General features: G+C 40.5%; 1 protein-coding gene across 1 annotated transcript in view; it reads right to left on the bottom strand.

Moving 5' to 3' along the window:
- Window positions 1–27640, bottom strand: part of nsg2 (neuronal vesicle trafficking associated 2) — a gene marked incomplete at both ends in the record, with an annotated part of 29771 nt that extends 2131 nt beyond the window's left edge. Inside the window, 3 exons of the mRNA XM_079172278.1 lie at window positions 102–212; window positions 17514–17624; window positions 27512–27640. Of these exons, the coding sequence (XP_079028404.1) occupies window positions 102–212; window positions 17514–17624; window positions 27512–27640 (351 nt within the window). The remainder of the gene's footprint in view (window positions 1–101; window positions 213–17513; window positions 17625–27511) is intronic.

The raw sequence follows: 27640 nt of genomic DNA, 5'->3' as shown, positions 1-27640 counted from the left end.
GTACTTTCCAGCTGCCCTGTTAACCACCTGACGTTCTCTGAACTGTGAGTAGGTGTGTTGTAACGCTGTAAAATGAAATACTAGCCACTTATGGGTCTTACCTTGTAAATGAATCCATCTGGGCAGGCGTGGTCGTAAGTGAAGGCTTTATAAACCACCAGGAACACGATGCAGGCGAGGAAGGCCAGGGCCAGGATGATTAGAATCGTGACCTGGGGGGAGGACAAACGCTGGTCATTGTGTGTGTGTGTATGCCACAGCAATAGAGCAGGATTGAGAGTGTGTTTTATATATGTGAGGCAGGGTAGGGTTAGACAGTGAAAAAGATGGAGTGTGTGCACTAGTGTGTGTGTGTGTGTGTGTGTAGTCATAATAAATGGTACGGTGAGATGCCGCTGACTGAGGTGAATGGCTCCTCAAGGCAAGGTGTTCCTGTTGAGTTGCGTGATGGATGACTCAGGTTGTGAGAGGGTACCAAGACCTGTGCCTCATCGTATAATAGACCCTTCGCACAACACATTTATCATAATAAGAAAAGCACCGGTGCTACTAATACCATGAACAAAGGCTCTGTTCTTTTCAAGTGTCCCAGTAAGCCATGACAGCAAGCCAGTGACCCAGCATGCACAATACCACGACCCCGAAACTGAAGCAGCTAGACGTAATTCAGCTGTCTTTAAGTCCATCGTTTAGACCTGTGCGTTTCCTACTCTGACATGTTAAAAAGAATGTCTTCAGTGGAAAAAGTCTTATGTGATCTTCTCATTAGGTTTCTTAAATAAATAATGTTTAATTAATATGCTTAAAAAGTTTTCAGAAGTTCCCTCCTCATTAGATTACAAATGTTCTACAACAGTAAAAGAGCACTAAAGCTACAGCAGACTTGTCTCGGCTTACGTAAAATCTTCTTGTAATCCTAAAAGATATCACCTCCTGTCATACAGATGGGGACATTTTGTCATGTGATGTGTGGACTTCATTATGACAAGCTGTGTCTCCATAAAGACTGATACACACCTGATACACACACATCAATGTGTGTGTATCAGGTCTCAGTGGAATAATATCATGACATTGGGCTTTTGGCTTTTGTCCATAGTTTTTGCATATAAACATACTGTATATCTAGAGCATTTGGACATCTTGCTAACTGATTTTTTTATGTTTTACGACTGTTTTATGTCTATATTTATTATTTCAAACAAAATTTTAACAACATGTTCAGGTCAGTTTTCACAACAAGGAACTATGAAATGTTATCAGCAATCCAAATACATCTGCAGTGTGAACAATGCTTAATAGCAGCCCAAAAGCACAGCTAATCTAAAATGATGGAATAACACATTTATTTCTGTGCACTGTCTCAAATACCTCTGCAATTTGAGGTGTAAAATATTCATTTCCCTGGCAGGCTACATAATGTTGTAGTAGAGCAGATTAACATATAAAAGGATTCATTTCCTCCTACTTTCTACTTGACATCCTGATTGGGTCCTTCTGAGCGAGCATTTAATTAGAAATATGCAAATCAATTGCAAAGGATAGCTGGGTTTAAAAACGGTACTGTCTGCCAAGTCACAAATGCCAGTGTAGATATGTCTGTTGTGCATGCTTGTACCTGTTTCCCCCACACGCTCCAAAATGAAAAGTCTGATTTATCCCAGTGAGCGAGTTGAAAAAACATAGAAGCTTCCATAATGGATGAATGTTTCTAATTTCCATCCCTGGATTGGGCTTAAAGCCATTCCTGATTTACTGCACTATATGATCCGTCACCGTGAGACGTCAGAGCAATTACACACGGGTGTGATCATTAGTCTCCATCAGCCTTATGGGAGTGGACAGGGACACGCATGCTAAGTGACTGTTTACTTGGTGTCAACTGGGGGACACGACTCTCAGCCATGGTTGCTGCTGACACTCTCTAAATTACATCGCCCACATCACACACTGTGATACATTGAAAGAACACATTAAAAGTCACGACAACCCGCCTTTTGGAGCAGAAACAGACGTAGAATGAATGATTAAGACTCACTCTGACCCCCTTTTTGAATTATGAGGCATATGAAACAGCTTATTAAGGAGAGGGATTACTGTAAAGCTCCTAAAATCAGGCAGCGAGCAATCAGCGTTTTATTCATGTGGAAACCCAACTTTGCACCACTTTGAAACATGAAACGAAGACTTAAGTTGCTAATGATGCTTTTTTTTGCACAATTAAAATGAAGGAAATTAGAACTGCACGCACGCATTTGAATTATTTGTCTGTGTAGCCCACCCATCTGAAATAGTCATTCAGACAATCATTCATTGAAATAAACTTCTTACTGCAAAATATTTGATCTGTCAGGAAGGGGGCGAACAGAAGGGTCCCTTGACCTCTCATCTCTGAATTAGAATGGTTTTATTGGTACCCATGAGTCTCCACTTTACAGACATGCCCACTTTATGCTAATCCCGGTCAGTTTTGGGCAAAAACCATGCAGTGTAATTGTGTTGTTTCCTCCTATTCTACAAATGGTGCATTTGAATATTTCTGCATACTGGGGTCCCTAAACAGTCTAGGAATTGCATAAATTGGGTACGACAGGAAAGCTGAGACTCTTGTGGATCACTGAGTTCAATTGTATTCATATGCGATGATGTCAGTAGTACCCATAGTAGCTATTTCATTGTAGTTAGACCATTTTTTGTAACTTACTGTATAAATGTACCGGTTGTGTCTTCTGGGATAATCACAGCCTCATGAAACAGCCTCATAGAGCCCGAATTAGCCGAGAATTTATGGCTGAAGTATATTGACACTATCGGTGTTTCTGAGCAGTTTCTAGAACAGAATTTCTGCACCAACTGATGAGACATAATTGAGGATGGGAATGGCTCTTACTTTCATCATCATATTTTGATTAATGAATCATTGTGTTTGAATATCTGATTCATGACTAGAACAACTTAAGGCTGAGCTGCATCTCAAATTAAAGTTTCGATTTAGGTGATGTATGCCACTTCTATGCGGCATCTACTGCTACCTCCCCTGAACGACCCGCCCGCCCCCGTTCAGGCAAGAACAAACCCCGCCCTCTGTAGTAGAACTGATCGCTCCAGAATCCCTGTTGATGCAGCCACGGCCATGTGGTGTACAAATCCATTGAATATCTATCCTGACCTTTCTCCATTATTCATAATCTGGCTGAATCCCGCAGTAAACCAAAGGAGGTTGTCAGGGTGACGCTACCGCTCACGGATGGAGACTCACTCCGTGCATGAAGTAGATTCATACGTTTATCTGCCTAGTATGTACTGATGCAATATTCCTCTATGCTGAGATAATGCTCTAATACTTCTGATACCAGCTGAATCATACAAATAGAATAGAACGAAATACAGTAGAACCCAACACAATCAAATACTGATTTTAGTCAATCCAAGGCTGTAATATCTCCCAGTATGGCAGCTTCTCCCACCCACATCAACGCCATCCTATTTTCTGTTGAACAGTCGATAGGGCTGTTTTGTCATTAGCGCTCCAGTATGTGCCATCCTACACCACTATCGCCACCAACACAAACATCATCCTGTTTGCTGTGAAACACAGATAACAGACAGACGTTTGTTGTTTCTTGGATGCAGGTAGAAGCACAGCATGCTGCTATAATTTGGACGAAGAGCAACATGTCCTTAACAAGAATTGGCTCCATCAGAAAAGATTGGTTTGACTGCATGGCAGGTGACCGTGTCCGCTGGGCACGATTTGTTTCACCTACTATGATCCACCCAGGACTGATAGAAAATCTTCTCTTCCACTCTTGCCTCTTTTTTATCCCTATATCAAATAAATATATACATATTACTGTAAGAAGTTACAGTCCAAGTCAGTCAGTCGCAAGATTTGAATGAAACAAAGTTGTTCACATAATAGATCACATGAGAGATCATCCTATTTCCATTCTGTTTATAGTATAAACAACCTTAAGATGCACCTCAAAGACAACATAAAATGTGTAATAAATAAATAAAATAAATGCTTATTAGAATTTCTGACCAACAATTAAAAACCTGAAAATGTTCAGTTTTACAAAAGACAAAGATTGCTGCTCAACCTCCTAAAGACATGTTTTAACATTTTAATATCTTTCACTAATGTGAAAAGAGACTAGTATTCACTAAACTGCATTATATCTTAAAAATGAACATTTAATTGGTTCTCAAAATTGTTGCCCACTATTTCTTTCTGTCAATTGACTTTATTACACTGCACATATTCAGGCACATATTTTTCCTGTCCTTTGTTTTTTCATTGCAGAGTGCGCAGCTGTAGACGGTTGTGTGTTATAGAATGAGACAAACAATCACGCCGGATAACAACAGATCCAGGATTGTTCCTCTCATCTCTGACTGCAGATTAAGCATCTTCAGTCTACTTATTGTTTATGTTTACCCACATCTTTCAACACATCACACACCACCTGCTTACTTTTTCTAACGCTGCCTCCCTCTGGCTTGTAGAAAACAATTGATTTATAATTGATATTTTCCACAAACTACACTTCCCTTTGATTATTTACGGCTGTACAGATATGGTAAGTTCAAAGGCAGTTTCCTTAATGGATGTTCTTCTTCACAGCCTATCTCACCACCTTTCAACATATGATTTCTTTCCTTTTTTTTTAACACCATGCTATGTTAGAATGCAACACACTGCCCACACTCTCACTACTTGAGAACTTGACAGGCCACATGGGGGGGGGGAGCGCAGACACCTTCTCATATTCGCTCGAGGAAAAGAGGAGAATATGTAAGTGTGGTGCTTGAGCGAGAGAACGGGAAGTTAGGTGTGTGACAGGAGAGTGGTGTGTGAGAGAGGAAAAATGACGCTGATAAAAACAGATAAGAGCGTGACAACTGGAGCCAAGTGAGAAATAAAGGAGGAGACGACAGAGACAATGAAGCAGCGAGCGTAAGGCAGACGGAGAGCGAGTGATGGAGATCCAGGGCCAGATGGCGAAGCTCGTTCCCGCTCTTGGAAGCAGGTGACAGAGACAGAGAGGCAGGCAGGCGGGCAGGCAGCAAACACAGTGGGACATTGGTTGATGCATCAATCAATACATCACTGATAGAAGCATAAACCACTATTTTTCATTGATCTTCCTATTACCCTCTGACACCTTCTCTACAGCAGCACAACAAGCAGCTCAATTCCCTAAATTTTCATGGATTATTTTCTTCTGCTCTACAGCGAAGCCTTGTGCTGACACGTCAAGATACATGCATAAAAAACAGCTATTAATATAAAATGAGAAAGTTCTAATATTAAACGCATTTTATCTTGGCTGTAATAACCTCTGATGCCTTTAGGCTAAGGTTGTTGATTAATGGAATTAATGAAGTCTGTGAGAGGGTGAGCGAGTGCGGAGAGAAAGCATCCTCTAAAGGGACAAATTAAAAAACAGGAGTTTAAAGGTCACTGGTCAGATAGCAGCAAAAGCTTGTCCCTGTGAGGTATTACCAACAAAATGACTAGTGCACAAACACACACGTAACTTTATATATTCCTTGTAAATATAATTACGTTTTTTTTTCTTCCTTTAGTGCTACTTTTATATAGTTCGCTCTCTTTTATTATTTAGATTTTACTGTAATTTAAACATTTTCAAAATTTGTTTATACATTTTCTGTGTATGTATTGTGAAGGGGTTTCATTGTGCAATCCTTTATTATATAATGACAATAATAAAAAAATTCTTGATTAATTTAGAAATTTGATATTCTAAACTGTTGGTTTGTTTACAACCTGTTTGACACACTGAGCGTCTTTTCTAAATGGCTTAATTTTAACAACGCTGTTGTGTTTCCACATGTGTATGTTAGCACAACAGATAAAAACAATGGACAAAACCACGCAAAGAGGACACAAGTTAAAATTAACTGTTACTTTCATGGCAGCCGATTCAAATCACAATCAGCTGTATTGTCCATGTATATTTGGACACACAACAAACTGGGCATTTACTGCTACGTCAACATGTGTTCTGTGAAAAATGTGTCAAGTAAAAATGGCAAAACATTCTCTGGACTATTTTCCTGTATTTTACAGTGTAAACCTCCAAAAAAAAATATATTCTTTATTCATTCCCTCTGGAACCAACAGTTAGATGGAAATGTGTCCCGCTTAAGTGTCATCGAGACACTAAGCCCCCACTTATCCATCACATGTATAAGCGTTTAAGTCAGGGATCAGCTAGCTACATAAAAATGTAAATGAAATATTCTCCCAGGCAATTTTGTAATGATGAATCAATGAAGCGGGTAACCGCATACCTGTTAGGGCAAGTGGTTGGAATCTTCAACCGACAAATGAAAGGTCATACGTTTGATCCCTGCATGTCCTTGAGCAAAACACAGAGCGCCCTGTGACGGCGCATGCAATATAAATGTGTCGGTTGTGGATAAGGGTATTAGATAACTGGCAACTGGTGCAGTCTGGAACAAGATAGCAGTCGTCATTTGGGGTCCAGAATATATTTCTAGACCTTGTGGGTTTTCAGTGGTGGAAGAAGTATTCTGTTTCTTTGAGTAACAGTACCATAATAACAGTATAAAAATAAAAATACTGTAGTCCTGCTTTATTTCAATTTTGAAGGCAAACGCTGCACTTTTTCTGAGCACCAGAGTCCATTTAGTAAACATCTCATTGAACTGACGGTCCCTCACGTGAGCCCAGCTGGGCCTCCAGCAGCGTGGTGTTGGTTCCCAGCGGGGACCAGCTGAGCAGTGAGGCGAACTCTGCTCCTGGCCGGAGCTGCTGCTGCCGGGCGGAGAGCTCTTCACCTCTAATCGGATTCTGAGATGAAGGACTTTCTGGTTAACCTGCATAATTTTGTCTGATTTGGCGCCGATCCAACCCGGTGGAACCAATGACAACAATTAAGAATGACTTTATAGAAATAGCCAATCTTTTAGCTGGTTTACTTATGAAGGTCATAGAGAGGCATTAGTATTACATTAAGACTGTTTTGAGACTGAGTTGACAGCAACTTTAAGTAAAACTTCAGTAGTATTATAAGAGAAATGTAGTTATTTAAAGTAAAAGTACTTGTGCAGAAAAAATGTGACTAAAATCTATGTATATATATTTTGATATTAGATGAATGCTATTGCATATTATTGTAACTGGAGCTAGTTTTACCAACATTTTATATAGTTCTGTAGTTTAGTCCAGTGGTGTCCAACTCACCTTGGGCCCCATCAGAGGGTCACAGGGTTTATCTAAGGGGTCATGAGGTGATCAATAAGATCTGTTATGCAATATTTTTAGCCTGATACAATTAATTAAATAAAAAACATTATGAGACTTTTAGAGGAGAAATCATAAAAATCTGAAAGGTGAAAAGGGGCACAAGCCAAAAAGGTTGGGAACCCCTGTTTTCTTAAGTATGGAAAGTATAGTAACTAGCTGTTACATAAATGTATTGAAGTAAAAAGTACAATATACCCCTTTTGAAATGCAGTGAAGTAGCAGTATAAAGCACAAAATGTAAAGTACACACATCTAAAAATACTACTACCACATTTCAAGAGAAATTGATTTTTCTGTATGCCAGAAAAGACAGGGTTTTTTTTTTCATTGATTTTCTTCCAGGAAGATTTTAGCAGGGGTGACTGCAAAACTCTTTGCTCCTAAAGTGTCTTAGTGCAATGATCTCTTTGTTATTAGTCAGTGGAACAAAGACAACTCTCAAAGCAGGGATCTCTGGGGAGCCAGCTACCTCAGAGTGGAGTATCTGAGATGTTGAAGAGGGATGCCAAGGAGACGTGTACGGGGATCGGGGCTCTCGAGGACTGGCTGAGACGAGCACAGCTACAGTAGTGGGACAACAAAGTGCAAACACTCCACTGACGAGATGCACCGCATCTCCGATGGAAACACAAACTGTTAAATGCCAACCTGACAAAACACAAGATTTTCCTCTGATCTCGGGTCAGCACACAAGAGCACGTCTCCTTCGGAGCCTTGAGGGAGGTTTTGTGAGGTTCCGTCTGGTCAACAAGCTACATTGTTCAATATTTTCCCAAAACAATGAATAGAACATGGTTTTAGTGGATACATATGAAGTGCTGATGTTGTTTTTCTTTGTATGTGAGTGTATTTTCTACCATTTTGTATAAAGGTCTCATGGATGCAATAAACAAACAGCTCCCTCGGCAAAGCTACAGCAGGGTGTGTATGTAGAATACACCAGTCTTGGATCACAGAATTCCAGGATTAAGAAAGATTCGATCATGTTAAAACTTATTTGCCAAATATACAGAAAAAATACATAAATGCACAAGGTCTGGTAAGAACAAATATAATCTCCCTCTGTGTGGTTGTGCACACCCAGCGGTGAATGACTTACAAACACTTTGTACTTGAATGTCCTCTGTAGCCTCCTCCATCAAAGACTCCTTTTAAACCAGGTCGGCACATTGCACTGACTTGCAGTAGCAAACTGAGGGCTCTGCCTCCTAAAATACCTTTCAGAAACCAACTTATTTAAAAATATCAATCACCCGTGAAAAGAAGCATCACACGTGTGACAGCTGATTTGTGCAGATCATGAAAAATGTAACATTTCTGATGTAATCACGAAGGATCCAACTGCTCTGATGCTTAGCTGGGAGACAAGAGATTTGAATACTGCACACTAAAAGATAATTGCTGTATGGTGACTTGGCCTATTTGTCAGAGAGATTTCTTTACAATCTCAAATAACCGTTTCAGGCCTTTTCTCAGGAATAATGCTTTTCAGAAACATTTAGAGACAACACAAGGTTAGTTGTACAATGAGAGGGATGTACTGGAATATTAAAGGGGTTTTGTGTGTGGGTGTATATATATATAGATAGTATTATTGTAAGGTTTTATGTCCACTGTTTTGCAGTTACAAAAAAGTCTCATATGCACACAGAATTCAATAGTTCAGTGCACAGTGAAACAGTGCATGTTCAGCAGTAGATAGATGCTAATTATGCTAATATATCCCAATTAAGCAAGGTCTCTATGGAGACAAAGCTTCAAAGGTTTTGTCTGAGCATGCTGTCATATTGGATAGAGGAGAATGTGCTCTTGGGGTATAGACTCCAAATAGCAGGGGGCCTTAAAATGACCAACACTGTCACCAATACAATTACTTTCCATACAACTAAACTGCACTTTCAATTATGTATCGAGGGAAACCGGATTACGGTTGCAGTTTGAAACAGTTTAAAACATGGATAACGTTGTAAATTAAAACAATACAAAACGCCAAAAACCAGAATGCTACAAAACTGCTTCATTTCATTGCGTCAACAACATCATCAAGTTTAGTAAAAAAAGCATCAGGATTCTTCTTAAAATTACTACAAAACTGAAACAAAACGAAACGCAACAAAAGTACTTGGTTGTGAACAGGCAACACACGTGTGATTCACACAGGGTCCACCACCACCCTGACCTCCTCCCGGTGCGGATTTCTCAGAGCCATTTGAAAATGATTTGTGATACTTCAAAAGCAAACGTAAACTACGCCAAAATATGTTTCCCTCAAAACGTGATTCAGAATGCAGTTTTGTTGTATGGGACGGACGGGGCTGAAATTGACAGAAACGGGAACCAAAAAAGGGTGACGAGACAAAGACAGAACATGCATAAAACAGTCAAATATAATAAACATTAAGTTTCCCTTTTCCAGGTACATGACGATGCTTAGTTGCTGTTAAAATATGATCTGATACTTAACCCTCACACCTCTAAAACATGTGCACTAAGGAAATAGACAGTACTAATAAATAGTGAGAATAAATCCAAATGTACCCAATAATGTGAGCACATAAGAGCACACACACAAAAACACACTCAAAGAGAAACTAATTATGAATCAGTAATACGTCTCTGAGGAGCCACTAAACATCTGGATTGGATTTGCTAATCAGCTCCTTCTCTGCTGGATGAAGATGTTGCAAGAGAGGAGATATTATTAATGACGGGACCCGCTTCGACACACACACACACACACGCACACACGCACACACGCACAGGACATTTAGCACACCTCTAAAATGTTGTTTACATCATAAGACAAGGTTCATTACTCTAATGTATCCCCAGCTCTCAGTCTCCTGGCTATGTTTTATGTACCTGCATATGTTCACCACGTAGAGAGCTGTGTGTGTGTGTGTGTGTGTGTGTGAGCGAGTGTGTGTGTGTACAAGTGTTTGCGAGTTAATGTGCTGGGTTGCTACTTTATCACGCTTAATGTGTGTAACTTTGCAAGTAGTTTTGACAGATTATTTGAAATTAAAGTCTTATTTTTTAATAGTTTGGTAAATTACAAAACATTTGTTTATCCTATATAGTGTTTTAACTAGTTCTTATTTTCAGTAATTTAATTAAAATTCTTGTATTTCATTTTTTAATATCGAGATTTCTTTGACCCCTTCAATAAAAACATCTTATTTTTTAGATGCAATATGAAAATGTAGCAGCAGTATTATTATTATCATTAACAAATGCTATACTTGTGTTCCCTCTTAATGGCGGCATTGAGTTTACTGCATCTTTTAGATGTTTGTGTTGCGCTCTTATCCAGCGTCAGTTACAGTTAGTATCAAACTAAATTAGCTTTAGGTATTGGATCAGTCAACATTACATGCAAACAATACGAATGCCATGAGAATCACGGGATCCTAACAATCCTGCTGCTACAATCACAAGAGAGTTGTGTTCAGAACAAAAGTTGATGAGACCGATAGAAAGGATTTTTGTACTTAAGAGTAGATGGAGAGATTTTGAAGGTGGATATGATTCGGTGAGGGGAGTGTGAGGATCTGTCTGTTAGAGGAAACCTTTTGGGGTAAAACAGATTATGGGGTGACACGCTCAGCTGTCTGCTGAGCTAACACACCATTTTTACCATTTCACAGTCAGTTGAAAGTGAGGAGAGGAAGGTATGTCAATCAACACACTTTACAATAAAACTGATGTTCAGAATATGTGGTGTATCAGCCTTAATTTGTAGATAGGTAACCTATGGAACATGAATAATATTTATGATAATTGAACAGAAAGATGATTAATGACAAATGAAAACATACCTCTGATGCCTGAACTGCGAGTGCAGCATGAGTAACATATGATGAGACAGGTGGATTGATCGCAAAGGCAGATGTTAAACTGAGAGGAAACAACAGAGACGGGAAGGGTCAGAACAGTTATCCACAGTCTGTCTGTCTCCTAATTGCTCCCATGGCTCAGCTTATCAGAACAACAGCAGCAACGTGAAGGACTCTGGTTGAGGACAGGGGAGCACAGAGACTGCTTGCTTTCCTTCTTCGCTTTATCATTTTCAAGATGGAAAGAACAAAGCCTGTTTTTTTTCATGGGCTATGAAATATTGCGAGATCAGCACCACACACTTAATATGTTTTCCTCCGGCAATGACCTAATCCACCAAATTTTATTGAGATATGCTAACAAGTGTTAGAGATATCTTGCTAGGTAGCAAAACAAATGACATCGTTTATAATAATGTTCGCAGGCAGTTTTTATCGACCCAATTATATCTAAAATAAAAACTGACCTGATTTAATCCCCTGACTAAAATTCTGGTAAAACAGAATTGGATTAGAAAAAGCATCATGGACTGTTACATTCCTATCCTGAGCCGACTGATACAGAACACTTAGTGCACAAATCAGGCTGCATGTGAATGGCAAGAGATTTTTGCCATCGTTCAGGCCCAGAAATCATTTTTAGCCTTGGCAACCCCCAACAACTAAGTTATTGAGTTCTGCAACAGAGCTTGGATTCAGCCAGCACCGCGTGCTTATATACAAACAAGACAAGATGGAGCTTTGAGATAAAAATGAACATACAGAAATATCAGTTCCTCTTATATTAAATCGGTAAGACAGATGATCTATACGTTTTCACATCCGCTGATATTGATAGGCAGACAGTCTGCTGTCCTTTGAGGTGTTGCTTTATATGGGATATGAAACAAGAAGTATAGCAGAACAGAGGCCATCTGGACTTCTAAACCACACGGCAGCAATGTTGTTTTCTGTCGGTCTGCCTTCTATCTTCTCCTGAAGATTGCGACTTGTCTCTCCGTCCGCCCTGTCTAAGTGTCTGTTAGCTGACACAGTGGGCCTCTCAATGACAAATGACTTCGACTTGACTCGGCAGGCTGACCTAACCAGGAAAGTGTTTGTGGTTCAGCTGAGCGTGAAGACGCACGTACTGCACCATCCAGCTGTACGCTGGATTTCGTTGACAGTTTTCTGATTTTACAGCCTGTTAACAGCGTCCTCTTCCCGTCTGCTTTACACTGATAACTGATTTTTTTTGCTAACATAAAACCAATACAACCATCATATTCATCTGAGGCCTAAACTGAGCATCGCAGCGTGAACCAATTCATGATTTAACAATGACAGTCAGCAGCTCAACTTGTCTATACTTCAAGTGTGTGTGTGTGCGCAAACCAAGGCTCTAGGATCTAGGGATCACAACAGGCAAGTTCATTTTATCACGAGCCAATTTTGAAGAATAAGATGTCTGTGAATATCTGCCAATGTGAGCTGGCGCGGTTATAATAGGAACTGTGAGCGTGTGTGTGTGTGTGTGTGTTAGAAATGTTATAAAATGCTTCCCAGAGTTGAATTTCACGAGAGAGCATCAGCGGGGCTGCCACTGATTGTTGGCTTGTTATGACACGATGGCGAGGGAAAGAAAAAAAGAGGGTTTAAGGATGCAAAATGGCAAACAAACGTGAGAGCTGGAGATGGAGATGATTGGAGGGAGAGAAAGTAAAGAAAAATGATTGAAATTCCATGACCGATATCTCTGACTTCTTTTGAATGCAGCACATATTCACTCTATATGAGTATGACAGATGTGCTAAAATTCTATATTTGTATCTCACTAGAATGTATGTGTATGTGTATGTGTATGTGTATGTGTGTGTGTGTGTGTGTGTGTGTGTGTGTGTGTGTGTGTGTGTGTGTGTGTGTGTGTGTGTGTGTGCATCAGTGTGGATGTTTAACTGAGAGCAGACGACGGCTTTAAACACTCCCTATAATGAGCATACTTTTAGTCATCCATACGAAACCAGATAGAACAACATGTGGAAAAGGAGCCTGTGCGAGATTCCGAAGCGCAACAGTAATTACCTCCAACCTGACAAACAGTGGAGGCATACTGTGGAGGTGGTAGATTGCAGCAAAGCTTTTATCAGAAGGCGAAGTGGAAGTAATAATGGGATAATTGTTTTGGATGATGGCTGCCTCTCCCGTCGCTACCTACACAGGCCTGCTAAGTTCTGCTGGCACCGAGCGGGTTCGGCTTGGCAGTCACGGCTCTGTCATGTGGTCAGTGTTCCTTTATGTGTGTGTGTGTGTGTGTGTGTGTGTGTGTGTGTGTGTGTGTGTGTGTGTGTGTGTGTGTGTGTGTGTGTGTGTGTGTGTGTGTGCATGCATGAGGTTTGTGTTGTAGTGTCAGTCCTAGGAGTGGGTGGTGCACGTGGGTTTGAAGTGTGTGTATGTGGGGCGAGAGCTGGCTAAGTGCACTGTTTTCTAGATAGGAAGCGAGCCAGAAACCAAGCAGGGCAACACAAATTAAAATCTCCCTTTCATCAATCTCTACACCTGCTTCTCTCAATCCCTTGACTATTGCACCGGACTAATCCTTTCCTCTCTTCCAAGTCCTCATTTTAAGGGACGCCCTTCATGGCATTTTCTTTGTATCAGAAAGTGTGCCGTTGAGCATAATGGCAAAGATGGACGACAAATAGAGTAGATGTTTTTCAGCAAAGGTCATGAGCTGAATTTAAATCAAAAACACTGATGCCACAACAGCGCACCTTTCTTCTATCCTCAATGTAATCCCTCTTATTGGATCCCAACCAATATTGAGCTTTTGAGATATTTTTAAACGTATTCACTGCAGCAAATCAGTAGTATATAGACATCATATTTAGGATAGGGCCGGATAAAATCTTGTTAATATGAATTGACCAAAACATTCAGTTAAAAAATAAACTCTTAAAAACAGAACATTGGGAGCCAATATAAGAGTGAATATAAGAACAGAAAACGTCACTTAAATTAAATTATTGTCAACAAAAACTACAAATACCAAGTCAAAGAAATGAGGAAAACATTTTATATGTGTTTTTTAATACTACAATAAATATAAAATAAAGTAGCGTGTGATTTGACAAGTATAACTATATTAGTAAATTATTTCCTTATATTTAAAATCAACTGTTACCAGTGGCTCATTCATCTTTATGTGTTAACTTGCGCATTCATTTATCTTTAATTTATCAGTATTGTTTTTTTCTATCTATGTGATGCAAACTACAAAAGAGGTTTTGCAAACATTATATATGTCAACAGACTGAACTCCATCTCACTGACAGCTCTCCGGGTTCAGTTTGCTCGACATACAGTGAGAGCTTAAAACCTGGCTTTATTTCAGAATGCAGAGAGTTAATGAGGGGGAAAACGAGCCCTTCTCCGTTTGTTCATGGAACAAAACAACTATGGGGAATACTTGTTATCTCTGGTCTGCTGGGAGTAATCAGAAAGACAGAGAAAGAGAGGGAGGGGGAGGCTAAAAGGCAGGCGGCGAGGGACAGAGTGAGAGTGGGAGGGAGGGATGAGGGAGGAGTAAGAAATGACACATGAACCTGATCCAAAGGGAGGAATCTTTGGGAAATAGAGAGGGATGAAGTGAGAAAGGAATGAATGAAAGAGGCAGAGAGGGATAGCAGGGAGGAGGGAGCACTTGCAAGAATCCATCAAAGTAAATCTACTTTAAGGCCCTTCTTTCACCAAAACATAACTGCATTTTATATTCTCGATGCTTTGTTCTTCAGGCAATAATGCATTGTGGATATCAACATGTCCGCCTTTCACCCTCTCCTACCATCTACTTTCCTTTCCTAAACACCTGTCTTGTATTAAAAACAAGCTGCACAGAATTTCAAAATTTCAAGCATTTTAAATCAAAAAGGGAAAAGCAATGGAGTAAGCATAACATCTGAGGAGAGGAAAGAAAACAGCAGCAGGGAAGAGAAGAGAAGTGGAGGAAAGGATGGAGAGTGAGCATGCGCGAGGCGGTGAGGGAGGGCAGATTAGAGAGCATTTTACACTCTGAGCTCTTCATCCATCAACACAATCTGCAAAGCTTTGAAGAGAGAAGAGATGTGCAAGCTTTTCACCCAGAAATGTTTGCTCTGCACTGCACATCATGCTTTATGTGTGTGTGTGTGTGTGGTGGCTGTGTTTGTGGACTTGCCTGTGTGCTTGCAGAATCAGCTCTGTCAGTCAAGCAAAGCAAGCCGTTCAGTTGAGCGCCCCAAAACTAACCGACATCGCACAAAATCACACTGACTGAAATGCATTTTTGCCAAACAAAAGCTGATGCAATGTGGCAAGCCAGAAATAACAGATAAGTCTGCTGCAACATTTTTGAGAACTCTGATAAGCAACAGTTTCCAAAGAAGTCGGCTCAGCATTGCTGCATGCTAATGTGGACATTTTTGACACTGTGTCCTGATTTGTTTCCCCTACGGCAAGTGTCACACATCCACAAGTCTCCAAAACATCTGTCAGGTGTATCCATACTCCACCGATTTATCATTGCGCTCCAACCCTACTGTATGACATTGTCAGACTCACAATGGACTGCAAAAATATCAAAATTGATGCACAAGAACCAGAGATGCTGTCTTTTTTTATTCTTCCTTAACAAAACCTGGCACCTACATTACCCACTATCAGCCCATCTGGCAGTTTGGTCAGAGGTTCTGGTGTCTTATGCTACTAACAGCTAATGTAGCCTTTACTTGTTAGCCTTTAAAAACCAATCAAATGCAAGCATTGAACACCTTTCTAGTATTTGTTTCAAATGCAGACTTCTCATAGGTGCTAATCACTGTACAAGGCTGGGCGATATGACAATATACACCATGAGATGATAGACATTAATCAATTGTCAGAGATCCTTTCTATATTTCTGGTTGTATTAGGCCTTGTAAATCAATGTAAAATCAATGTGTGAAGTACCTTGATTGTTCAAGTATTACATTTGATATATTAATCAAATACAGACCTGTATACATAAAACATTACTCAATTTAATTTCTTATCAGTTGCATTCATTTAATTATATATTTTTTTTACTTTACTAAAAGCAAACAATGGCCACTTAAAGTAAATTGTAATGTATTATAAAAATATTTTAACGTATAACAGCAATGGGAATTATAATACACTATGATCCTTGCAACAAAATGTCAGTGAGTGACCAGCAATTATGAAGAATTGTGAATAAGTCATAAAATCATCATATCGTCATAGAAACTGTAAGTCAGCATAAAGGGGAGGAAGTCCTTCAGCCTATTATGAGCTATATTTGACTTCAGACAGGTTGAGCAGGGATAAGAGTGGAGAACATGTTCTGCCACAGTGCTGACATGCTTGTGCTGCCAATGCCCAAACACAGAGCTCATTGCATCGCTTTCGAGTGCTAAAGAGACCCAAGTGAGACCGTTCCGTTACTTAACCTTGACAGTATGCTCTGACACGGCTTCAGTGTCGCAGTGTGTGAATATAGCGTGTTTGTGTGTGTGTGTCATGTAAACACGCTGTGTCACAGCCTCTTTTGGTGCCCGAATCTCATTCTGTCCTCTTCCGCTTTGAAGGACTTTTCAGCAGAGCTACTCCTCACTTTACACCCACACACACACACACACACACACACACACACACACACACACACACACCCACACACACACACACACACACACACCCCTACACTTAGACCTTTGCACACCACTTTCTCTCCTCTCTCGCGCTCTCAGTCAGGGTTGCCATGGAGGGAGGTTTTCTTTGCTGCCATGACAACGTGAATTCTCTTTGGTCTCCCCTAACGACAGAAGAACGGAACAGACAGCGCCTGGGTGATGTCGATGCGTTTGGACCGGTAGCTCAGTGATTCACGCACACCGCTGGAGTCACCTGTCCTACTCTTTGCCAGGGAAGAGTGTAGTGGTGGAAGAAGTACTCTGCTCCTTTTTAAAATCCTACTTATGTAAAAGTGCTGCTTACTTTCCTGCGTGAGATGATCATATCATTACCGATTCTTCCATTTGTAATTTGCAGGTCTATTTCTAAACCTGGTCACACAGATTTCATTTTGGGAAGCCAAGGGGGGAAATGTCAGATGAATAAATATTCTGCTTCTCAGTATTACTTCAACCCACACACAGGAAATGTTGTACTTTTGAGTCACAGACCAAGTGCAGTATGTTCTCTTTAAGAAAGCACCAACCAAACTTTTTCCTTCCCGATACCAAATTCAGGCTCTCAACCGAAAGCAAGCACTATATCAGTGCTGAGTGAATGCAACTGATGGCGGAAACACAGATTTATTATTATCAGTTCATTCATCACGAGTTTACGAGCTCATTCAATCTTACCTTAAGTCTCTCAGACACCCCGTCAGTAAAGCTGATGGTGAACTCCTCCACCTTGGGAACCTTCAGCCTCTTCTTCTCTGTCTGGTACTCAGTGCGGGTTTTCACCACCACCTGGAGGAGGGAGATAAACCGTTAAAGCAGTTAAATACTCAGGTATGCTAAAGGCAATGAAAGGTGTATGGATGTTATTGCAGGAGGGAACTGTCAAATGTTTTCACATTTTGAAAAAGTCACCGGACCTTTCAGAAAAATTAAAGGCAACGACAGCGCATGTACACTCTGTCGCCGGTAATTCCCATGAATTTTGCTACATTTTTGTCTTTGGTGTCTTTTAGTCTTTATACTGGAGCACCTATGGCATATGACCGAGTAAACTCATCGGAGAAGTAAGCGTGGGGATTGACTAATTCTTGGGGAGCGGACCTTGAGGCGATCACCGTGCAAAGCCGCCCACCCAGCCAGAATTGCAGGACCAAACGCCAAATCTGCGCCAAATCCCGAAAAGTGGATTGGACCGCCGCAGGAGGAGGAGGGAAGAGAGTTGAGTTGTAAGCTAAGCCAAACCAGCTAAGACCTAAGGCTATTCCACTACTCATTCTGCTCCTGGCTAATGGCCGATCGCAGGAAAATCCAGGCTGACCCAGCAACGGTTGGTCTGTGCCTACATCTTTGCATAGACCAACCCCCTCTTCCCCCCGGCTGTACCTGGTAACAGCCTTTATCTGAGCAGGCACAGACATCCTTTCCTATTGATATCACAAGCTCATTAGACAGTTTGTAAGAGAACACTAGTATAACACAGATGTGAGAGTTATGGCTGCATGAAACACGAAGCAATTGACCCCACTACTTTCAGGCTATACAGAATGTGTCTGAGACTGTTTTCTCTGGTTTAACCCACTACACACTTTGACCAGGTTTGGATCAACTTACAGCTGTAAGTCAGCGGTGTCCTCTATGAACATTGTTAAAACCAAATACTGATTCAGGCTCACTATAAAAAATAAGGAGAAGAAAGAGAAAAGGGGATGCTCAAAGCTTGGTTTGCACTTTTTCTAAAAGAGGCACTTTTATTTTATTCAGAAGATTCTATCTTGTTTTCTTTTACTTTAAATGCAGGCCTTAAATCCATTGTGGTAGGACTAATTTTATTCGTGGTCAAAGCTATGTCCACACTACTACGTTTCCACTTTAAAATGCATATATTTCGCTACGTTTACACAGAGCGTCCACGCTAGACTGGAGCTTTAGAGCAGCAAAAACGGATACGTTTTCAAACCTATCCGTCTTCACTTAAAAGCAGTTGTTGTGCAGCTAAATTCTGCATTTGATAGTTCTACTACTGCCGACATGCGGAGGAAGCAGGTGTTAATGGAGCGATTAGTGAGCGGCGTGTCCAGTGGTGTTATGTGTTGACCCATAATCTAGTCAACTCTGATTTGTAGTCAACTTGATGTGTGGGTGAGAGAGCGATAGAGCAAGACCTGCAGCGTTATAACTAAGTTTGAAAAACAAAACTTCGAAAACTTTCCACGAAATGTGTCTGTTTGAGTTTATTGAGGAATATTTTAGAGAAGATCTTCAGTATCAAGCTCTCAACAACCTTTCATTATTAAAGATTGCTATAATTCTTTGTTGTATTTTCTGTAAATAAGCACCCGCATGCCCAGTGTATGTGAATAGTCATGTGATATTCGTTTTCAGGCTTGCTAGTACGGACGGAAATCATTTCGCAGACGATGCTGAAACGCCGTGTGGACGGAGATCGTTTTTGTTATAAGACCCTGGTTTAAAACAAAAACGTATTAGTGTGGATGTAGCCTAAGATAGATGTTTGTTTTACATACGAGTGCCATGCAAGTTCATAGTATAATAATATTATAAATAGTATAGTCAGTACACAGTATCAATGTATATTGTAATAGCAGTGATTTCATGGACGCATAGGATCAAACCTCAGCTTCAGAACATTAATTACACCCAACGGCTAACACAGCTAGAAACCATCCTACAGGCAACACCGATGCCAGGCATCTGTTCAAGCTCTACTGTATGTTAATAAGGTCCAGTGCCTAGAATTTAAGACCCTCAGTCCAAAGGGGAAACACTGTGCTTCGTGCCGGCAGCTAGATGGGAAAAAAAAGAGCCATGCAGGGCAGTACAACCCTGCCCCAGTAATGTCAGTATAACTCTCCTCAAGCAAACCGGTGTAGAGGAATGAGAGGGACTCAGGGCGAAGAGATGAGGTGAAACTCAAAAACTCTTAAGGCTTGTCTACTTTTGAAGGTACTGGTTCTAAATGGTAAATGGATTGTACTTGTATAGAGCTTTACTAGTCTTCCGACGCCTCAAAGCGCTTTAACGCTACATGTCATCATTCAGCCATTCACATCCATTCATACGCTGATGGCAGGGGCCACCACTACCTATCATTCGTACAACATTCACACACCGTAGGCACAGCTCCGGGAGCAATTTGGGGTTAAGTGTCTTGCCCAAGGACACATCGACATGGACTAGCGGAGCCGGGGATGGAACCGCCAATCCTCTGATTGGAGGAAGACCCAGCTCTACCACTGAGTCTCTGCAGTCTCTGCAGTCTCTGCTTTTTTCTAATATTTTATATTTATAGTAAGTTACTATAAGGAACTTTAAAGTGGTTATGCAGTTGGCGCTTCGGTGGGAGGACTGCTCCGCGCCCGGCAGCAGCGTCTCCTCCTGCAGTCAGTAGCAAAGCTTCACCTCACTGCTCCGCCAGTCAACATTCAATTATAGTCCATCATAGTAACTTTTTGTTACTACGATTATGTTTTGTTTTAGATTTTGCTTGAAAAAAACCTTTCCTCAAGTACAATTAGTTCCTAATTCTGATGCGACAGATCAGTCTGCGAGTAAAACTTTGAGAAAATTAAAACTATGGATGAATTCTGACCACTAGCATTGCTTAGCACATAACCGAGTAATAAACTTCTATCCAGTGTTTACATTTACGACTCATTTACTCACTTCAACAACATAATTAACAAACAGTCTCATACGTATCTATCATATTTAACATTACATTTCTGGGTTATCCTCTCAACATTGAAATCAAATCCTAAATGTTAATCCTTGGAAACTTTTTGTCTCAGCTTTAGTATCATCTCATCTTTTTGCAGCACTGACTTCATTTCACAAAAGAATCGCTTTTACCAGCCTCCTCCTCATCCCTGCACCTGCGACAAAGAGAAAGTGTTCCTACTGTTTTGTGCATTCTCTGTATATTAATGTGCACAAGAGGATAAGGGCAGAGAGAGAGACAATGTGTACAAATGACAAGGCTGAGGAGAGGTGGAGGAAGAGAAAGAGAACAATGTCTCGCTGTCCTTGTGGCTAATTGCGCTGCCTCTGAGCAGCTCTCCTTCACTTTGAGACAAAGCCAGAAACTGCTGTGCTCACAAACTGGCTCCACTATCTGAATAACAAAGCCGTCAGTTGGCTCTAGAAAGCCCTTATCTAAAGAGTTGACGGCCGCAGTAGGTGCACTGAATACATTGCATTTGATTGGACCCCTGGGGCTTTGGAGCCTTGTGGCCTTCAGTGCAGTAACACCAGGCATCATAGCACAAACTTATGTCTCAATTTTGCCTCAACTTTCTCTTTCTCTGACTCATTTCACAATAATATGCTCAGGGCCCACAGGTTCCAACACAGCAGCGCTTCACGTTGCTTTATTACTCTCTCCTCACCTGTACCTCTCACTCCCTTTATTTCACATCACCTAATGACGGGGCTATCAATCAACATTGCCTCATTTACACAGGCCTTTAGCTCTCAGCAGCAGATAGGAATCTACTTAACAAAGTGCAACCTTCTCTGATTAGACAGCTCCAAATAGTCCTTGGGAAACCATGAATTCATAAACAATTATATGTTGTTTTACAAAGCTTGATGTAAAAAAACACCAAATGAACGATGCAGTCGAGATTGGATAAAAAAAAAATTTAATTACAACTTACTCACTTATTATTCCAGAGGTAACGGCTCATTTTTCATTTATAATTTCTCTTGAGACTTTATTTATGTGTATATAAGTGGTCAAGTGTAATTTTTTTTACTGTGGCTTTGGGGATTGCATTCAGATGAAACATATAAATAAGTGTTGAGTGGATTGCTTTGACATGTGTACAGACATGATTCCCAGAAGGTCCTCCAAGAACCAAAATCCCAATGACTCTAACGATCCCCTGACTTTCCCTCTAGTAATATCAGCAGATTGATATTCAGTACAGAGGGACTCTTGACAACTATTGAATGTATCTTCATGCACAGGATGAATTGGGTAACAGTTTATAATACAGCCTGCACTTTACAATATAGTTCTGTTGCATGAATGAGGTATCAATGAAACACTTACCAGTTCCTATAGGTACATAAATGCCCTTTCAGTCTTACATTTATAACTAATTATTGCCATGAGAATCTGCTTCTATTGTACTTGAACCATTACTATAAAGAACAGCACCTACACTGTAGTCAAACCACAGAAAATAAAGTGGTAGGCGATATTGCTTATGCAGAGGGAAAGCCTAATGCCCTGTTACATCATTTAAGGGTGCAGCTGTACGCCATTGTCCCTCATTCCAAGATTTTAAACTATTTTCCTCAAGTATTCCACCAAAAAAACTGTATCCGACGATTACCAAGTACTTAAACAAGTATTGGTCTATTTCCCCTTTTTTTCCCAAAATGTCTAGTTTTTACTACCTTGTTCCCCTTAGTCTGGTTTCATTCTGCTTAGGGCTGGGTATTGTTTCAAAAATTACGAAATCACAATACCCGTACTCTTAATGTGGTAGAGTACTTCATTAAACACCCATCATGTGAATGGAAGATGCGTGTCTGTCTACGGGTTAGCTAACTGCCGCCCTCTGCACTGTGCTCATACAGCACACGTTGGCTGTAGACTTCTTTTAAATGAAACTACTTCACTTCCTGTGACCTTTGACTATGTCAATGAAACTGATGGAGAGTTCTACATTAGTAACAGGAAGAGGAAGGTAAATGAGTCCAGCACATACAGACGCTCACCCTCTGCTGCAATTTCCTTTGTGAATATATTTACAGATATTCAATTAGTCCTGTATATTTAAAGCAAACATCTCCATTAAATGTGACCTTTTAATATTGCCATGACTGATGCAGAATCCCTTTTAGATCTGTAATAGACCTCCAATTTATTTCTGTGCGGTGAAATACATGCCACACGTGAAAATCTAAAAACAATGGCGGTCAAACTCACCAGCGACTCTTTAAATTTATTTAAGGTTTGATATTGTAGTACGAGCTGTTAAAATGTTATTCCTCAGACCTGTTATCACTATGATTTCTGTTTCATTTCTCATCCCCAAAGACTGAGCTGCAGGAGAGTTGGTCTTTGGTTTCAGTGTGGAAGGAAGCTGCAGACACTTTTCTTGACATGTTTGATTCTATTCTTTCCTTGAATAAAACGGTTAATGTAATCCATATAAGCACGAGGGAGCTCCTTGTGGCAGCTGTACAACATAAGTTCTGACAGGTCGAAGTGATGATTTAATCAAAGGTGAAATGTTTAAAGTTTGGGTGTTTGAATAAGATACCCCTGCAAACACAAAACCAATAAAAAGTGATTCTAAAATAAGATTAGTAATATCTGGTTATAAATGTGTAAAACCTGTCACAGACCTTTACTTACAAAATAAAAACATTTCAGAGGATGTTATGACCTCTACTTTCAATAATATTTAGTTCATCCTACCTCATCAACTCCTGATCTTGATGTTATATCTTTGTTTTTTAAACCTGATTTTTTTTGGGGAGACAGCGTAAACAAGCTGTAAACATAACATTGACATTATCGTCTTTTAACTTCACAAATTAGACGTATTAGCTGCCTAGTTACAAATCCAACAGAGCAACATATAGTCAAATATTCACAATATTCCTTTTAGCTATGTTTTTGGTCTCCATCAACTCAAAATACAGAGTGAGTTTTCAGAGCTTTTTTGGTGTCAGCAGCTGCCGGCTGACACTAACACCAAAAAATGTGCTGAAAGATATTAAAAGGCTTAATAGAACTGAGGAGAACTGCAGAGGTGTAAATCGATCCGTATCCACACAGCTAGAATATAATCCAGCTGAGCACAGAGTCTGAAGGAGCAGGACTGTACAGTACAAGAGTATGAAACAAATACATAAATGACCACTAAGCACAATATGCGCGAATGTTTTTCATTACTTAAAATACTAAAGATTTCCCCGTTTTGCAGTTATTTCCTGCTATTTCTGTTTTGGACTATTTGAAGATGTCACCTTGGATCTGGGATATTTTGATGCATATTTTTTCACTATTTTCTGACATTTCATTGAGTATCTCCACCCTCCTCTGGTTGTTGTTGTTGTTGTTTTTTTCAAACCAGCAATCCAATCAAGATATTGGTGACCCAGCAGTGGCTGTGATGCATCCCTGCCCAGATGGAGTCAAATCTAATACCTCTCTAATGCCTCAGCCTCTGCAGGGCCGAGCAGCATTGTTATGAGCCGGTGTGTGCGTCCGTACGTGAATGAACTTTGCTGTGACGGCTCCCTGCCCCTGTAAATTTCCGTAGGTAACCCTGTAGTCGGGGAGGTCACGCTATCATCAGGCAGGATCAGGGTGAAAACAGCTGGGGTCGTATTTGTAAAGCTGCTCAGAACCGCACTGCTGATCTAGGGAACTAGACAGGTCACATGACCCAATAAATCTTGCTTTAGCTTTAAAGGACAGAGAGAATGAAAGTGGTCACAGATCAGATTCTGAAAGGCTGATAAAAGCTGATTCACAATGAACTCCTTCTGGTTGGGACGGGCGGTAAAAACAACCTTAAATTTAGTGAGATTAAAGAGATTAGGTTTAGAGATAGAAATCACACAAAGGGAATGGCTTCCTACAATACTGCCATTTTCCTTTAAAGTGGCCATAATCAATATGACATAAAAAAAAACAATGACTGACAGTGTGAAAATAGGGTCACTCGTAATGATAAACCTACAGAGACAGTTATCACCTGGATCTGAAGCTCCACTCGACTTTATGGAGCTCATTGTTTAGCTGACCGGCCCACAACTGTGTTGTTTATGTGTCCGGTCCCCCTCAACAAGATTTCCAGCAGCCTGAGATGTGCTGATAGGCTGTAGACGAAGACTGTAATAAGGAGCTGTGTTGAAGCATTTTCAAAAACAAAGTCTAAAGGAAAGAATACCAGCCTATTATAATTACTGTACTACTTGTGCGTTGATAGTGGATGTAATGTACTGGAGGCCATGCGCACACCCAATTCCCCTCTTCCGAATTTCGCTCATTCTCATCTGATGTTCATTTGCTAAATAAATGAAAATGTTGCTCTCTATCTGCTGGATGAGTAAATTAGAGCCCTACCAACAAATAGGAAAGGCCAATATATGTGCTGGTATTAGTTCATTGCTGATATATCGTATTGGCGTGTATTTCAGTAACAAATGACAAGAAATTGACATACAGAACTTCTATGGTTTGTCCACCAGCAATTAGTGAGTAGCTCGTATATTTTTCAACTGTAAAATGTGTTAAGAAAATGAATATGCCAGTATCATTATCTAATTGATTTTTAAACTCTCAAACCCTTTATTGTTATAGCCATAGTATACATTGTTTGCCAAATCAACTTCAATTACGATATGTCAATGTTGTGTTAACAACTTGTTTCCACATACTCCAATTGGCGGACGTGAGTTGACGCAAGTGTGACATACACAGTATAGGATGAAGTACAGGGTGCAGAATTCTCATTAAATGAACTGTGATAACCATCATCGACACCTCCCACGCTCTCATGTCTAATTACAGATTTCATTATTATTTCATTTGGCCTCTGTTGCTTTCACGCATCACTTGTCAGGAAGACAAACTCATATTTAGAGCTGGAGACAAATTCAAAGATTTAACTGCAAATTGACCTTTACGACTCCCACACAGTCCCACGAAAAAAAACGTGTGGACCCATGTGCATTTGCAGTATGATTTATAAAAATGAGAAAAACATTTTTCGCTTAATGTCTGTAAGTGCAGATAACTTAAACCATCTTGGTATTTCTGTTAGCGAGTGAGCAGCATACAAACTCTGGTATCAGCTGTCAGCGAAGTGTATCCAGAAGCAACAAGCAACCCCGATCTTTGTGCCCGCGTCTCTCGAGGCATGTAAAAATTCACCGATCAACAAAACAGCAAGCCTTCTTCTCTGACCTCTTTTCCTTTCTTATGTCAACAACAATTACTCGCTGGTGTGTCGCAGGAGCGAATACTCCACCCAGCGTATTTTCTCTGTCGCTCTACCTGATCAGGAAATCAGTAAAATACACTTGACATGGCTATGTATGTGTGTGTGTGTGTGTGTGCGTGTGTCATGATGGCAGCTTCGGCTACAGTACGTTGTGATGTTCTCAAGTCTCGTGGGACTGATTTAATCAGTGTAAAACGTCTGACAGCTCTATGAATGTCATGTTACTAACTGTTGGATGCTGACAGAAACGACTTGTCACTCACGCACACACATGCTCACATGCCTGAATGGTACACACACACACTAGAAGAAGGCAAGCATGCCTGTGTGTTCTGCTGTGTGTGTGTGTGTGTGTGCAGTGAATGACAAGTCAGTTAACAGGAAAATAAAATGTAAAGAGACTGTGCCTCCCTCAGCAGACACACAGTGAGGGTTCAGGCTGAGCCGTGTGTTTCTGTCTGCAGCAGCATAAATGGACGTCCATTTTTTGGAATAATTTTTGGGGAGTTTCTGAGGACAGCAGCTTCCATGAATTTTGCTACATTTTTGTCTTAATTTAGGTTATTTCGTCTTCATTACTAGAGCACATATGGCATATGACAGAATGCACACATCAGTATCAGAGAAGGAAGCAAGGGGATTGGATTTGATACAACCACCCGGCCAGACCAGCCGGACCAAACACCACTGAGTCAAGATGAGGAGAGCCGAGATGGAAGCGAAGCTAACCCAGTTAGGATCTAAGACTATTCAACCACCCAATCTCCTCCTGGCTAAATTGCGGCTAATCGTTTTAGCTCTATTGTATGGTTTTGTTTATGCCTCCTTGTAGGATGATGTCACCGTGAAGGATGGAATAGTTTCCTAAAAGTCAAATCTCAAGTCATCACGGTACTCTTGTTGCTACGCGGACATGAAGGAGTACTTGTGAAACTACAGGTAATACGCAATGCTGACCGTTAACGAAGTACAGCTGAAGGCTAATTGTGAGGGTAAATGCAAGGTGGCATAGAGGTTTGGACATGGGTTGTATGGCATAAATACAAAGTATCTAATTCCTGTTTAAAACTGAATTGATTGTCCTAATAGACTCCTGTCCAAAGCCCTATATCAGGAAGATTGTATTGGTTTCAATAAAGTTGTATATCGATAATCCTTTTGAGTTAAATAACTTGTGCAATGATTCTATTATAAATAATGTCATCTTGCAGCTCTACAATGAGTAATTGATCAGTAGCTCAGAGTAGAAATATGGACTCATACCGCTGCAAAAGGCAATCATCACACTGCAACTGTGGTCTTGAAACAAGACAAACGCTGTCGCACAATTGACGCAATATGAAGCTTCTATATTGTCTAATTCCATTCATTTTTATAATGTGCAATCAATGCCGCACTCTGTCGCAACCTCATAGAAGCACCAATCAGGCTCTCCACATTGCGCTGCCACCATGGTAACTGGATTAATGAGCTGCGGTGCAGTTACTATTGGATGTCGAGATGATAAATGACAGTCTGTCTGGCACCAAATCTGTCTCCTAATCTCAGCTGGGAAACAAAGGACACAGCTGGGGGACAGCTGAGATGACTTAATTTGTGAATGAATGAAAGGGTCTGAGTGTGGGTATATATTTGTTAGTGTGTGTGTTTCACACAAAGACTTAACCGGCTGTAGTCTCTCACCTTGTCAGGTGCTTGACTCTGGAGGCTGCCGACATCCAGTGGAGTGATGAGGGGCACATTCTGAAAGCCGTCCTCCACGCTGACAGGTTTGGCCCCTTTGTCTTGAAGATTACTCCCCAGTTTCACCAT

This window comes from Pholis gunnellus, assembly GCF_910591455.1.
Source record: "Pholis gunnellus genome assembly, chromosome: 13".
NCBI lineage: Eukaryota > Metazoa > Chordata > Actinopteri > Perciformes > Pholidae > Pholis > Pholis gunnellus.
This window is presented reverse-complemented; position numbering and strand designations above follow the sequence as displayed.